This window comes from Podarcis vaucheri (assembly GCF_965113315.1).
Source record: "Podarcis vaucheri genome assembly, chromosome: 7".
NCBI classification, from domain to species: Eukaryota; Metazoa; Chordata; class Lepidosauria; order Squamata; family Lacertidae; genus Podarcis; species Podarcis vaucheri.
In genome coordinates, this window is record NC_138765.1 from 83,243,515 (window position 1) to 83,260,126 (window position 16,612).

Below are 16,612 nucleotides of genomic sequence, written 5' to 3' on the forward strand. Positions count from 1 at the left end.
GTCATATATATATATTCATAACTGTACAAGGCAAACACATATACAGTGGTACCTCAGGTTACAGACGCTTCATGTTACAGACTCCACTAACCCAGAAATAGTACCTCAGGTTAAGAACTTTGCTTCAGGATGAGAACAGAAATCGTGCTCCGGCGGTGCGGCAGCAGCAAGAGGCCCCATTAGCTAAAGTGGTGCTTCAGGTTAAGAACAGTTTCAGGTTAAGAGCGGACCTCCAGAACGAATTAAGTACTTAACCCGAGGTACCACTGTACAGTGGTGCCCCGCAAGACGAATGCCTCGCAAGACGGAAAACCCGCTAGACGAAAGGGTTTTCCGTTTTGGAGGTGCTTCGCAAAATGAATTTCCTATGGGCTTGCTTCGCAAAACGACAATGCCTTGCGAGTTCCTGCGGGGGTTTTTTTCCTCCCCCCCCTTTTTCTAAGCCGCTAAGCCACTTATCAGCTGATCCGATCAGCAGATAAGCTGCTAAAAGCCGCTAATAGCGCTAATAACGCTAATCCTTCAATGGGCTTGCTTCGCAAGACGAAAAAACCGCTAGACGAAGAGAATCACAGAACGGATTCTTTTCGTCTTGCGAGGCACCACTGTACTTAGTTCCCGAGCAAGGTCACAGGCTCACCCTATTCAAACACAGACAGACATACCCTTAAGACAGGATTTGTGAAGGAAAAGACAATGGAGAGGCTTTTCCATTTTCCTTTGCAGAGAAAACATTTGGTCAGTTTGGGAATCAAAAATGGTTTCAGGTTGGGTTTCCTGTGCTGATCTATGTAGGTGCTTGGTTGGTACATTTATGAACATTTAAGATATATCCAAGACCTTAAAATTCTTATCACACCAACATCAGGGTCTTTTCCAGGGAGTCTTCTCTTCTCATGAGGTGGCCAAAGTATAGGAGCCTCAGCTTCAGGATCTGTCCTTCCAGTGAGCACTCAGGGCTGATTTCCTTCAGAATGGAGAGGTTTGATCTTCTTGCAGTCTATGGGACTCTCAAGAGTCTCCTCCAGCACCATAATTCAAAAGCATCAATTCTTCAGTGATCAGCCTTCTTTATGGTCCAGCTCTCACTTCCATACATACATTTATTCTATATCTGAGGCCTTAAAATTCTTATAACAGAGGCTTCAAATGTGGATGCTTTTAAAAAATAAAATAAAAACCCAGTATCCACCCCCACCCCCAGCTAGGAACTGCAACTTAAAGAACTTCAGCCCAACAAACTAAGTCCTTTTCATTGTTCATGTACTGTACTGGGGCTTCTGTCCCACATCTATCTCACACTTAACATCGCAGTGCTGGTGTTGTAAACAAAATCTGCCCTTTTTCCCTTATGGGGTATCCAAGAGCCCATATAGAGACCTTAAGTGGGTTCCCTATTGGTAGGAGAAAATAACAGAGGCCAACCAGAGAATATTGAGAAGCAAAGCAGCTAGTAAGCCTGATCTTTATTCAACTGTTGCAACAGGGTCTTCACTCACCACACGCAGGAGGGAGAAGGAACCCAGAAAAATGGTGTGCAAACCCTTATATAGACTTTTTGAAATTGCCCACCCTGTAAGCTTAAGGCCACCCTGCAACACATCATACATACATCACAGAAGGGGCGGTCTACAGCAGAATCCTGTCTTGCAGGAAACCTATTAATGGTCCCTGACTGGATTACCCGGGCAGCCTGGCCATTCTTTTTTGATGGTTAATTAGTTCCTGAATCCAGGTCACATTTCGCCCTTGCATCCCGAGTTCGAGTGTCTTCAAAGCCCACGACACTTTTGGTAAAGGCTGATTTCCAAGTGGCGCGCTCGCAGGCTAGGGTTTCCCAATTAAGATGGCATTAGCAGTGTTTACGGAACTGTTCACCTTTGGTTCAACACACAGGGTTAAAATAGGGGGTCTCTTTTTAGCTCCATCTTTGCCAGTGTCACTGATGCCATGATCTGCAGAGAAGAAGTTCTGGTTGCCACTCAGCGTTGCGATGTGCCCTATCCAATGGGGGTGGGAGAAGAGGACCCCTTGCTATCCCAAAACCATCTCACTTAAAAAATAAAAAAATAGAGAGTCAGTTTTCACCAGCCTCCTAGCCAGCCCATTGTGGCGATCACACAGGACCCCTGGACGTCTGACAGTCTACTGACCCTGTGCCACCACTGTGGTTGCTTACTTTGCTGCCACCCACCCGTTTCTCCCAGGGACACATGGAGTCCAGACAGTTGTTAACATTAACAAATAATCAAGTTAACTTTTAAATGCAGGAACAAGCGTATGGTTTCAGTTAATTTTTCTTGTCAGTTTATTAATCTTAGTTCCTTTGCTGTCCTATACGTTTCTAACAACTTCAAACTGATTATTCCAACTATCTGACTCCACCTAACAATTCCTCTCACTCTCTCACAATACAATTCAACCAACCCACTGCCTATTCCTCCCTCTTCCTTGTCCGACTCCCAGAACTCAACTGACTTTCAAAACCTCCCACTCTAACTTTTTCTCCTCCCCTTGCATTCCCACTGGCCAAACACATCACACTCATTTAACCCTTTCCTTATGTTCCATCCTAGGAGGCAAACGCCACACCCATCTCTTGCCTTGTTTTCATATTCAGACATGCTTCTAGGTCACAGATATGTAGAAACAAGAGCATCTGCAAAAGATACAGGTTGAGAGAAGCAAAGAGCACCCAAAATCGAAGCTACAACTGGGTGCAAATTTAGCGCAGATGAGAGAAGGGATGATGGCGGTTAAGGGGAGTAGCGGTCATCATTGTACCAGTCATCATTGTACCACGAATCACAACCAGACGCACTGTAAAAAAACCCGTAAGGCAATTCATCACCACTGGAATGCTCCGATGAGTCGGGGTAATCTCTGTAGTGGTAGTCGTAGTAATCGTCATCCACTTCTTCTGCCACTAGTGGTGGGTGAAGTGTGATGCTGCTTTGCAACACCGTCATCCCATGCCAGGATAGCTCCCTGTTTTCACTTAGGCCTTGCGCTTTGTGTTCAAAGAGGATATGACGGACACCTTGAGGGTAGTCGTAAATAGTGCGTGAAACCTGGAGAGGAGAGAGAAAGGGAGGAGGCTGCTGGGTCTGGGGGAGGATGCAGAGAGGAAACTACCCCTTCCAGGATGCAACCTCTCCCCCCACAGCGGTGGCTGGAGGGGCGAAAGTGGGGAAGTCAACAGTAGGGGGAGCCAGAGCCAAGGAGAGGCAGAGGCAGTCAACAAAGTCTAGTTTTGTCCCCATTCTCCTCTTGCCGAATGTTAAACAAGAGGAGGAAGCTCGCAGGTAGTCAACCAGCTGAGCTGCTTGTCAGTAAGACACTGACACCACAATCTAGTGGTATATATCTTTTATGAAATATTTACACAAGAAGGCCCGCACGTCATAGCAGACGGAGGTTGGTGGGACCCCTTTCACCCTCATAGACCACCCTCCACTGATTTAACAAAGCTTGCATTTTCTGCTCAGGCTCGGCTCACCGGACACCACGTTAACACACGACGTTCTTCATATTGATGTTCTTTAAGGACTTCAGAGTCTGCAGACAACAGCTTCACGGTCAGTTTATATTGTGCATCAAACCAACTTGAAAAGCTGTTTTTGGTGGGGGGGAGAAGGAAGAGAGAGAAATTATATGAGCCTGGGACAAATTGAGGTCCAGCTGGGCACGTCAACCGCCACTGTTTCTGTCACTACAACATGGTGATTGAGAGAGATCTTGGCAGTGCTTTTTTTCCCTTAAAAATGTTTAGGGGTATTCTCATTTTGACTCAATAAAATCACCATGTTATACTTCAAATCAGGGGAAATAAATACAGTAAATGGACAAAAGTACAAAGAACATGTATTACTTCATATTACACAGCTGACTATTCACCGTGCTAGAGAAGAAGCTACATTTTTTTAGTTTCTTCTCCCGTTAGATTCTCATGTTTAGGGGTATTTTCTTCTTCTTCTTCTTCTTCTTCTTCTTCTTCTTCTTCTTCGGCGATCACTCGTAGCCAAGTAAGATTGTCTTCCATAAACACATTTTAACAATGAGTCCGTAAATGACTGTGGATGCCAGTTCTGGATCCACACATCCTTCCACAGTGGGGACAGAGGTTTCCGGGCAGGAGTTGATCACGGTGAGGGTTTGCCAAGCGTGCCTTCCTCTTATCACGTTTCTCCCTTGCATCCTGAGTTTGAGCGTCTTCTTTTATATATATATATATATATAAATATTTATTAAAGTTTTCACAATATGACATAATGAAAAAGAAAAAAGAATACAAAATAAAAAGCAGTTAAAAACAATTCCAACTTTTTGTCACTTATCTTTCATTTACTTGTTTCCCAGACCTCCTCATACCTCCCTTTTTTGTATTCCAGTTCAATTTATTAGTTCAGCAATTCCTTTCCCTCCTTATTTTATCCTGATCTTTAATCTAAATATATTATAGCATTAAATTTTTACCTGTTAAAAATCCAATTTTTTCATTTTCTTTTATACCATTACAGCTAGAAACCACTTAACTTCAATCCAACATCATTCTAGCATTCATTAATTTTGCAATATTTCTGTAAATAGTCTTTAAATTTCTTCCAATCTTCTTTCACCGTCTCTTCCCCCTGGTCTCGAATTCTGCCAGTCATTTCTGCCAATTCCATGTAGTCAATCACTTTCATCTGCCATTCTTCCAAGGTGGGTAGATCTTGTGTTTTCCAATACTTTGCGATGAGTATTCTTGCTGCTGCTGTAGCGTACATGAAAAAAGTTCTGTCCTTCTTTTGCACCAATTGGCCGACAATGCCCAAGAGAAAGGCCTCTGGTTTCTTCAGGAAAGTGTATTTAAATACCTTTTTCAGTTCATTATATATCATTTCCCAGAAAGCCTTAATCTTTGGGCACATCCACCATTGGTGAAAGAATGTGCCTTCAACTTCTTTACATTTCCAACATTTGTTATCGGGCAAATGATAAATTTTTGCAAGCTTGACTGGGGTCATGTACCACCTGTATATCATTTTCATAATATTCTCTCTTAAGGCATTACATGCCGTAAACTTTATACCTGTGGTCCATAACTGTTCCCAGTCAGCAAACATAATATTATGTCCAACATCCTGTGCCCATTTGATCATAACAGATTTCACCGTTTCATCCTGAGTGTTCCATTTCAACAGCTGGTTATACATTCTTGACAAATTCTTAGTTTTGGGTTCTAACAGTTCTGTTTCTAATTTTGACTTTTCCACCTGGAAGCCAATTTTCTTATCCAAATTATATGCCTCCATTATCTGATAGTAATGAAGCCAGTCTCTCACTTTCTTTTTTAATTTTTCAAAACTCTGCAATTTCAATTTATCTCCTTCTTGTTCCAAAATTTCACAATATGTCGGCCATTTGGCCTCCATATTGAGCCTTTTCAAAGCTTTTGCTTCCATTGGTGACAGCCACCTTGGTGTTTTATTTTCCAATAAGTCCTTATAGCTTATCCAGACATTAAACAAAGCTTTCCTGACAATATGATTTTTAAATGCTTTATGGGCTTTGACCTTGTCATACCATAAATATGCATGCCATCCGAATACATTGTTAAAACCTTCTAGGTCCAAAATGTCTGTGTTTTCAAGAAGTAGCCATTCTTTCAACCAGCAAAAAGTTGCTGATTCATAATAAAGTTTAAGGTCTGGCAGGGCAAATCCACCCCTTTCCTTTACATCTGTCAATATCTTAAATTTTATTCTGGGCTTCTTGCCCTGCCAGACAAATCTAGAAATATCTCTCTGCCACTTCTTAAAACAGTCCATCTTGTCCACAATTTGCAATGTCTGAAATAAAAACAACATTCTCGGCAATACATTCATCTTTATCGCAGCAATTCGGCCCAACAATGAAAGCTTCAAATTTGACCAAATTTCTAGATCTTTTTTCACTTCAGCCCAGCATTTTTCATAATTATCTTTAAATAGGTTCACATTTTTTGCTGTCATATTAATCCCCAAGTATTTCACTTTCTTTACCACATTCAATCCTGTCTCCTTCTGAAACCTATCTTTTTCGATCGGTGTTAAATTTTTCTCTAAAACCTTGGTTTTTAACTTATTCAGTTTAAAACCTGCCACTTGACCAAATTCCTGAATTAATTCTAAAACCCTTTTTGTACTAGATTCTGGCTCCTGCAACGTCAATACTAAGTCATCTGCAAATGCTCTCAATTTATATTGTTTAGCTCTGACCTGTATACCTTTAACCATCCGGTCCCTTCTGATCATATTTAGCAAAACCTCCAGGACCGATATAAAAAGCAGTGGGGAAATTGGGCACCCCTGTCGTGTCCCTTTTTCTATTTTAAATTCTTCCATAACCACATTATTTACAATTAATTTAGCCTTTTGTTCAGAGTATACTGCACCTATACCATTTTCAAAGCCTTGGCCTACCCCCATCCCATGTAAGTTCTTCTTCATAAAACTCCAAGAGATATTGTCAAAAGCTTTCTCCGCATCCACAAATATCAAAACTGCTTTAGTATTTATATTCACTTCTAGTTTTTCCAGAATATCTATTATATTCCTCAAATTGTCAGATAAGTGTCTCCCTGGGAGAAAGCCCGCTTGGTCTCTATGAATCTCTTCCATCAATACTTTTTTCAATCTCTTGGCCAAAATGTCTGCAAAAATTTTGTAATCCACATTAAGTAACGATATAGGGCGGTAGTTCTTAAGCTGAGTCTTTTCAGTCTCTGTTTTCGGTATAAGTGTAATGTACGCCTCTTTCCACGACTCTGGTGCCCTTTTCCCTTCCAATATTTCATTGCAGACTTCCTTCAAAGGTTGCAATAAACACTCTTTCAAAGATCTATAATATCTAGAAGTCAACCCGTCCGGTCCTGGAGATTTGCCCAATTGCATGTTTTGAATGGCACCTTCAACCTCCTGTTCAGATATTTTGTAGTTCAACATTAACTTACTTTCCTGAGAGATTTTTTGTAATCCATTTGTCTTCAGAAATTGGTCTATATCCATTTCTTTCTGTGACCCTTGCGTATATAATTGTTTAAAATACTTCTGAAAACAATTTTGGATCTCAAATGGGTTATGTTTTTCTTTCCTTCCACTTCTAAATTTGTAATAGTATTTAATTTTTGTCTTTTTTTCATTTGCCAGGCCAGCAGTTTCCCACATTTATTAGCTGATTCAAATGTTTCTTGTCTCATTTGTTTAATTTTCCATTCTATTTCCTGATTCATTATTTCCATGTATTGTACTTGATATAGTTTTATTTCTCTCAAAATCTCCTGGGACTTTGGTTTTGCTCTCAATATCTTCTCACTTTCTTTTATTTTCTCCAAGATTTTATCTTTCTTCTCATTTTGACTTCTCTTCTTTATAGCATTCTGTTGTATCAAGAACCCTCTCATAACAGTTTTGCTTGCGTCCCAGATTACTCTCTTCTCCACATTAGTATTCATATTTAATTCAAAGTAGTCTCTCAATGTTTTTTGGGACTTCTTTAAAACTTCCTCCTCTCTAAATAAGGTGTCATTCATCCTCCATCTGAAGGAGCCAGTTGATATTAATCTCATCTCCATCTTAACAGCATTATGGTCAGAGCAGGTTTTCGGGCAGATTTCCACTTTCCTGGTCTTCGGTGCCATTCCTCTAGTTACCCATATTTGGTCAATTCTAGTCCATGTCATTTTGGCTTCAGAGAAGAAGGTTCCCTCCTTAGCCAAGGGGTTCTTAATTCTCCAAATGTCCACTAGGTCCAAGTTGTCTGTCATCTCAAAAAAGGTCTTCGGTAGTCTACCATCCTTGGTGACTACCTGTTTTTGTGCCTTATCCATATAAGTAGATACCACTCCATTCATATTTCCCATCAAAACTACATTGTAATCCAAATAGTCCATCAGGATCTCATGCAACTTTTTTTTAAAAGTCAGATTTCCCCTCGTTTGGTGCATAAACACCTACTATCAAAAAAATTTCTCCCTGTATTTGAATTTCAACTGCCACAAATCTTCCTTGGTCATCTTTAAATATAAATTTCGGTTGCAATCTTTCTTTTACATAAATCACAACTCCTCTTTTTTTTACCTTATCCGATGAGATGAACTCCTGACCAAGTCTTTTGTTCACCAATAATTTCCTATGTAACCTTGTTATATGAGTTTCTTGTAGGCAGATCAAATCCAATTGCTCCTTTTTTAATAAATGAAACACAGATCTCCTTTTCTGAGGGGAGTTCAAACCATGACAATTCCAAGTTAAAAGTTGCAGAGCCATGATATAGGTACTATGCTTCTCCTCCAACAGCACCCAGTGCCTGTTCCTGTTCTGTTGGTGGTATCACCTTCTTTAAACGCTCTTTCAGTTCAGGAGGGAGATCTGGTATGTCTAGAGTTTCACTTACAAGTGTTCTTAGCTCTCCTTCGGCTTTCTTCTGCAAGTCTTCTCCGTGGTCTCTCCAAAATTTAGTTTTGTCGTCCTCTGATTCTATCTTTATCTTTTTGCCTTTATAGCTGAAAGACAAACCTTCAGGAAAATCCCACCTGAAAAAGATTCCGTTACTTCTCAGTTGTGCAACCAAGTCCTTATAATTGGATCTGAGGTCCAAAAGATGTTTCGGAATATCCTTAAATATCTCCACTCTTGATTGATGTATTACCAAAGTCTTTTGGAAATGTAGACTCAAGATTCTATCTCTCTCCTCCTTTGTCCGGAGGGTGATCAGACAGTCTCTCACTCTATCTTTTTTCCCTCCTTTTCCAAGTCTAAAAGCCCTCACTATCTTGAAGCTATTCTTCTCCAAATCTGGGTTCCAAAAATCTGTAAATTCCTTTGTAAGAAAATCAATCAAATTGTTTTTCTCCAATTCAGGGACTGCCCTGACCCTTAAATTTGCTTGTTTCTCCCTCAACTCAATCAAAGAAAGAGTTGATTTGTGTTCTTGTAGTTGTTTATGTATTGGTGGAATCTTCTCATCTACAACACTGGCTGTATAGTTTGCAATTTCTTTCGCCTCGTCCGCTGTCTTTCGTATTGAATTTGATTCCTGTACTAATCTCTGGATAGTCTCAGTGTTAATGTTCACTTTCTGACCCAGACTGTTAATGCTTGTGGTATTTTGGTTGATACTTGTAGTATTTTGATCAATTTTATTCGATGTCTCAGCTAATTGTTTACTTATTTTGTCCAAAGTCTCATTTATTTTGCTAAGAGCCTGGGCCATGGCGTCATCAGCAGCCATACCTTTGGGCTTAGGTTGTGTCAATGGGGTTGTTATTGGCAAGCCAGAAGGACTGGATGTCGAAGCTCTCCTTTGAAACCCAATGTCTGTACGTATTACTTTTCCAGATCTGGTTGCTTCTTGGGACTCTAATTTGTCTTTCCCGTCAGCCATAACCCTCCAGATAAAAGCCAAGCTCAGTTACATACTCAAAGTCAGAGTCAAAGTCTGTCAAGGTCAGTCACACACTCAGAGACAAAGAAACAAAGATTGTTTTGGAATGGAAAATTCCCTTGGTCCAGCCACAGTTGCAACAATTTCACAGTTCCTCTAGGAGGACACAGTATCAGCAACAGTCAATAATGTTTTTTTTCCTATTTTTTAAAGTAACTTATTTTACCTTCCGTCCCCCGATCTCCAAAGGACAACAGTTCTTTTTCCAGTTTATTTATTGCTTGATACTTTAAAATCAGGAGAGACCAGTCAGTAATATTGTGTATTAATTGTGTCCTCAAGCACAGAGTTAACTGTTGCAAAGGAAAGATACTTTCAGCGACAGCACACTTCCCAGTACGGCTTTTAACTGATCACAGGAGCTGGTCTCAGGGGTTTGAGCAGTGAATTTAGTTACTCTGGTTCTCTCTTTTTGCAGGGAAATACTGTTCAAGTCCTTTCCCCCTCCTCCCCTGCCTCAGAAGGGGGGCTAGCACTTATTTGATGTTCAGATTATAGTCCTTCAAAACGACCTTTAAGGTTTCCGCTTACAAGTTCATTGCTTAACTCCTTTACAAAAACGGGAGGCAGACTTCCTTTTTATACCTCTCCGCGTTCAGTGCCAAATCTTTAAAATCAGTTCCTTTAATTGCCAAATGACCTACTCTCCCGCGCTCAGCGCTGTGCTGGGCGGCCGCTGCACTGTCCCTCCCCCAGATAGTCCCTCGCTCTCTCTCCGCACCGCACGCCTGGCACCCACCCCCTCCACAGTGGGCGGCGACCCGGCAGCTCGGATCAGATTCGCACAGCCAGCACTGCAGTGAGAGAGAGTGAGTGAGCCAGGTAGGGGCAGAGAGCTACGAGTGCGAGCGCCCCCCCCTGATGTTGCGCCCGGTGCGGCCAGCCCCACCCCCACGCTACGCCACTGCCTCTGCCTCTAACTCATGGACCACATCTATCCTTGGGATCTCACAGATGCCGAGAACTTGGTTTGGGGTGTCCACCCTCCCTGAGCCCCAGCCGGGACAGGACACTTGGCACTCACCAGTCCTTCACCTCAATCATGGGTCTGGCTTCATCCATCAGTTCATCCCAGTAGCCCTCATCCTTCAAGGTGATGAGCTGAGACTTGCTGCAGGGCCTGAGACATTAAGGAACACCATCACTACCCCCACATCACCATCACTATCCTACAGCATTGGGGGATGCAGGTGGGTCTATGGTCTAAACCACTGAGCCTCTTGGGCATGCCCATCAGAAGGCTGGCGGTTCGAATCCCCATGACAGGGTGATCTCCCATTGCTGTCCCAGCTCCTGCCAACCTAGCAGTTCAAAAGCACGCCAGTGCAAGTAGATAAATAGGTACAGCAGCGGCGGGAAGGTAAATGGCATTTCCGTGCACTCTGGCTTCCGTCACAGTGTCCCATTGTGCCAGAAGCAGTCTAGTCCTGCTGACCACATGACCCAGAAAGCTGTCTGTGGACAAACGCCGGCTCCCTCGGCCTGAAAGCTAGATGAGCGTTGCAACCCCATAGTCACCTTTGACTGGACTTAACCATCCAGGGATCCTTGACCTTTACCTTTTACCCACAGCTTTTGGGCCACGTGTTCTAAAAGGCTCAGCAACTGGCTATTGTGGGCCACCTCCAGCTCCCTGGAAAGAAAGTTTGCCCCCTCTTATGCAGAGGCAAGGAATGATGGTCTGCTAGCAACCCATTGTAGGGAAAGCCATTGGGGGCCTGTCTCTCACCACTCCCCACAACAACAAAAAAGAACAGCTCATTTGATAGGATTTGGTGATGCAAATTGCTCCACCTTTTTACGACCATTGCATTTTTATGGGTTATATTGGGGGGGGGGGCTCTCCTTATGCAGAATACAGTGTGAAACACAAGAACTCGCACCAGGGCAAATGAAAACTCCCTTTCCTCATCTTTAAGTGGATTTGAATTTGGACAATGATAGGTTCCTCACCCGTTACGTGCAGCAAAGCATTTGTAGAGCTGAACAGGAGCATCTTCATCATTCTCAAAAAAATACCCCATTTTATAATGTCTGAGCGTCGCACTGACATTTTTTGAGTCTTCTATGGACAGTTCCTGAGTTTCCCAGTGGCCCTTGGCAGGTGTCTGGATTTCCCAGGAGTCCAGGCCATCTGACGCAGCATGTGTGACGGGGAGACAGAATGTGATGGGATGATTAGCTGCTTGTGCGTAAAATCGTGCTCCCTCAGAGTTTGTGCCACTCCACAAACCTCTGTGTGTGACAGAGCTCCTCAAACATGTCTGCCCTAGTCACTCGTAGATTCCGACAGTGGTTGCTTTCGGAATCGTCTCCAGCATAAGAGCTCCTTAACGGAAACCCGCCTTCTGGACTCACGGCGTGACAGTTTCCGGCGAGGCGTGGGTCTCCCTATGGGAGCCTCAGATACCTCCCCACTGTTCTCGCTGGAAGCGTCTCTGAGCCCTCCCTCCTGCTCGCATTCCCTCAGAGATCCACTCCTCCCCCTGCTGGTTCCTGCTTCAGCTGTTGAGTCTCTTCCTTCCTCCCTGAGCCCCTCCACCACCTGTTCCTCCGATGGCAGTTCCCTGACACAGAAAATGAAGGGAGAGGCTTTGAGTGAAGCAGCCCGTGGGTTAGAAAGAAAACAAGAATGACTTAGGCCACTTTCAGACGGTCCCTGTTTCCAAGAGGGACTCAATTGCATAATGGCAAGTTCAGGGTCTCCAATTTAGGCTGGTTTGGCGATGGTGTGCAAGCAACCCGCATCACAACAAAATCAGACTTCTTGACACAATGCCATAAAACCTCCTCACAAATGAATTTTCTCGATAAATAGCCAGTATCCTTAAATGTGTGGCAAATAATCAGGATAAAGAGGCAAAAAACAGGCAATCCAGAAATGACCGTAGTTAAATTATCACCCTTGGTTGGCATGATTAAGTAGTAGACACCCTGAAGTTAACTGACATTATTACTTTGGGTCCATTAATTCCAAAAGATCTACTCTGAGGAGCAGATGTAGGGAAACTTTGCCCCCCCCCAGATGTTGCTAAACTACCATTTCCATCATCCTGGGTCATTTCTCGATTGCTGGGGTGGATGGGAGCTGTAGTTCAGTAACCTCTCGGTTCTTACACCTGGAAAAGACACGGTGCTTGGCTATTTAGAATATGCAATTATTTATATACATATGGTACAGTGTGTGTGTGTGTGTGTAGATAGATAGATAGATAGATAGATAGATAGACAGACAGACAGATAGATACCGCAGTCATGGCAAGGTGTTTCTGCCACTGCTGCTTCTTCTGTCTCCTAAGAGGCCTGCTGGCAGTCCCAGATTATTTGTATTTACTATGACTCACCACCGCACTTTGGATTGTCCTGAATACCACCATTTGATAGCTAAGCCCAAAGACAAAAAAGAAGAAGAGGAGTTTGGATTTGATATCCCGCTTTATCACCACCCAAAGGAGTCTCAAAGCAGCTAACATTCTCCTTTCCCTTCCTCCCCCACAACAAACACTCTGTGAGGTGAGTGAGGCTGAGAGACATCAGAGAAGTGTGACTAGCCCAAGGTCACCCAGCAGCTGCATATTTAGGAGCAGAGACGCGAACCTGGTTCACCAGCAAGTCCACCATTTTTAACCACTACACCATGCTGGGATGTAGTCCTGTTGGGCTGCATTTTGGCTTGCCTGCAGATGAAACTGAGTGTGTGATGATAATATTGTCATTTATCTGTTTTAGACCCCTACGTAGTAGCAGTTGCCAGGACATTGTCCTGTTCGCCTCTGTATAGTTCCATCCTCATTTCGGACATTGTGGTAGGTTGCAATGTTTAGCTGGTGATATTGTCAGGTTTAGCTGCTGATAACATTGCAGTGTTTAGCTAGTGAGTTATCCCGATGTTGAAAACCAGCTCAAATATTATGAAAAAAATATCAGGTGAACTTCAAACTGGTCTTGGATGATATATTGCCCAGCCCTAGCGTAGACATTACTGTGCTAGATGAACCAATATTGGGACTCAGTGTACAGCAGCTTCCTATGTTCCTAAAGGCTTTATTATTCATATTTCTGTCCAGGAGCGTTTTATTCTACCAGATAAATGGGGACATACCTTGGCCATCAGGATTCTTGATTAAGTTCTTCTTTAGGCGGGAGAAAATGTAGAAAGCCAATGGCTTTGGAGAAGAGTCATGGTCCCTTTTCTGGAACTTGCGCTTCCATAGGACCGGCAGGTCTACCAAGTCCCGCCACTGAGAGCAGACCAGCCGGCAATTGCAAATGAGGTCTCTTGCTGGAACCAGAGGCAAGATATCCAACAGAAGGTTTTCGGGCAAATTTTCCATGTTCACTGCCATCTTCCCTTCAATGAGGTCTCAGCTGCCTGCAGAGATCAACCATGAAAGAGGGGAGCAAGGGGAAGGAGCAAACATACAGTGGTACCTCAGGTTACACACGCTTCAGCTTACAGACTCCGCTAACCCAGAAATAATGCTTCAGGTTAAGTACTTTGCTTCAGGATGAGAACAGAAATCGTGCTCTGGTGGCACGGCGGCAGCAGGAGGCCCCATTAGCTAAAGTTGTGCTTCAGGTTAAGTACGGACCTCCAGAACGAATTAAGTACTTAACCTGAGGTACCACTGTACTAGATCTGCAAGTGGGCCATAGGCAAAGAAAAGCGGGGTATTGCAACAAAATGTTGCAGTGTTAAGTGCTTCAGTTCAGCTGCTTTATACCTAGTCAGACCCCTATTGATCCATCTGGTTTAGCATCTCACCTTTTAAGTTGAATTACTGAATTAAATGAAATTTTCCATGATATTTTAATTTTTCGAGTTTCACACTGCCTTATTCCCAGAGGTCTCAGGGCAGTTCGTATAAGAAGATCACAGTATATAAATTAAAAATAAAAGCAATAACCCAACAATACCTCCTTAAAAAGAGCCACATTTCAAAGGGTATGGGATGTTGATCAGGGCAACCAAAGGCCTGGTTAAAAAGGAACTTTTTGCCTGGCGCCTAAAGGTGTATAATGAAGGCGCCAGGCAAACTTCACTGGGGAGAGCATTCCACAGACGGGGAGCCACTGCAGAGAAGGCCCCGTTCTCATGTTGCCACCCTCTGGACATCGTGAGGAGGAGGCCTCAGAAGATGATCTCAGGATCCAGGTAGGTCCATATGGAAAGAGGCGGTCCTTGAGGTATTGCATCATGTAATTGATTATGCAAGGCAGGGCTTACCTGCCCCTCCCCCCACATTTTATTCAAGTTGGCACCCCTGTCAGGGTCAATACATTTTTTTTGAAGGGTGGTGTGTGTGTTCGATCTTCCCTCATACTAGTCTACCTTACAGGGGTGTCGTTCCACAGAACCTGCCTCTTTGTGAAGAGGGACGCTTTGAGCATGTGCAGAGTTCTATCTGAGAGCCCAAGTGCAAATGGACTCCTGTCAGCTGCCCTTCCCAGATCCTGCCCCATTGTAAAGACCCACCCTTTGAAGAAATACCAAAGGACCTGAAAAGACTCTTTATGTATGCGACAGCTGCGAGGATGCTTTTCGCCCAGGGGTGGAAATAAGAGAAAACTCCAACCAAAGAAGAATGGATAATCAAGATGATGGACTACGCCAAAATGGCAAAATTGACTGGGAAGATCAGACACCAAGGTGATAAGAAATTTAAGGAATGGAAAAAGTTTATAGAATATCTTAAAGAACACTGTAAGCACTTGAAGACGTTAGCAGGACTTGTAATGTAATTTTGTAGGGTTAAAGGGGGATATAAACCAATTTGGATAAATATAATTAGATGCAGTAAGGAAAAAAGAAGATATACATTATATATATTGGAAGCCATGGGGGGGCGGGGGAAGCCCGGGGATTCAGGGAATCCCATGATGTATAAAATTGATTATGCCTAAATACAAATGTTATCTGTAAAAAGAAAGATCCACCCTCTTGGATGCGCTCCCCCCCCATCCCCTCCGAGTCTTACCTGGTCTGGAACGAGCGCAGGAGCCGCGCGGCGCCTCCGAGAGCAAGTCTGGTCTCCGCCCCGCTCCACCGCTAGGCAGCAGGGAGAAAACGAAAGCGATCTTAGTCCAGGCTCTCAATTCCGAGAAACGACCCGCCCACCGCCATCAGTTCCTCTCGTCGGGAGGGGCCGGTAGGGGAATCCCCGCCGGGTCATATTTGCATAAGATGACGCGCCCCTAGCGAGTCAACGTATATTTACAAAAATATTGTAAAGAAGTGGACTCACTAGCAGGGTTTGAGTAAACACTTACAATTAAGAAAACAATATAAAAGTCAAGATGCAACAATCGGGAAAACAACAAAGTGTAAGAGCTAATTTGAAAACATGGTAAAAAAATTGATAAGAATACAACAATATTTAGCTAAATGATTACAAAACTAAGGTAGAATAAAACAGGCAGGAGAAGCAAATACTTAAAGAACCAGGAAAGGTGGTTGAGGGTAGTCACGGGAGGGGGGTGGGGTGGGGAGAGATTGGGATTTATATATTCTTTTCGCGATAATGATGATTGTGTTGAATAGAAAATTGCAAAACGTAATAAAAATTACTTTTAAAAAAATATCTAGCCAATGCGCATCTCGAACCCAACTTTGCAAAGGCAAGAGCGGCGTGGCCGGAGGCTCCGTCCAGTAAAACAAAACCATTGCAAATGGATAAGGGTTACCGGCGAGCATGGACCATACACACCTCATCCCAAGCCTTTCCTTGGCTCAGGAGAGTTTGCATCTGTGACAAATGACCAACGATGCTCAAGGGGTACCCAACATCTTGTTATAAGGACGATGGAATCATCTATGGAGATGAGGATGTCATGTAATAAACGAAAAATCTGCCCTTATTCCCTTATGGGGGACACAAGAGCCCTTATAGAGTCCTTTGTAGGTTCCCTATTGGTGGGAGAAAATAACAAGAAGCCAACCAGAGAATATTGAGAAGCAAAGCAGCTAGCAAGCCTGATCTTTATTGAACTGTTGCAACAGGGTGCTCCTTATGTGATAGGAATTTTATGGTCTTAGATATATGGTAATGTTCATAACTGCACATACATAGATCAACACAGGAAGACCAACCTGGAACCATTTTGATTCCTAAACTGACAAAATCCTTTCTCTGCAAGGTTAAAC

The 16,612-nt window shown here is 43.2% G+C and overlaps 1 protein-coding gene across 1 annotated transcript; it reads right to left on the reverse strand.

Moving 5' to 3' along the window:
• Positions 1 to 1,434: 1,434 nt before the first annotated feature.
• On the reverse strand, positions 1,435 to 15,610 carry LOC309536334 (F-box only protein 44-like). The gene is made up of 6 exons (XM_082230473.1): positions 15,447 to 15,610; positions 13,571 to 13,840; positions 11,422 to 11,602; positions 10,493 to 10,588; positions 3,500 to 3,614; positions 1,435 to 3,071 (listed from the first exon to the last, which is right to left on the reverse strand). The coding sequence occupies exons 2-6, from the start codon at positions 13,812 to 13,814 to the stop codon at positions 2,757 to 2,759; spliced, it is 951 nt and encodes a 316-aa protein (XP_082086599.1). The 5' UTR covers positions 13,815 to 13,840; positions 15,447 to 15,610; the 3' UTR covers positions 1,435 to 2,756.
• Between the last annotated feature and the right edge of the window lie 1,002 nt (positions 15,611 to 16,612).

Coding starts and splice junctions, on each gene's coding strand:
- LOC309536334 (XM_082230473.1), bottom strand. CDS start 13,814: ATGGCAGTGAACATGGAAAATTTGCCCGAAAACCTTCTGTTGGATATC. Junction 11,603..13,570: donor CAAGAATCCTGATGGCCAAG/GTATGTCCCCAT, acceptor ATGCTGCGTCAG/ATGGCCTGGACTCCTGGGAA. Junction 10,589..11,421: donor TGCTTTGCTGCACGTAACGG/GTGAGGAACCTA, acceptor TTAATGTCTCAG/GCCCTGCAGCAAGTCTCAGC.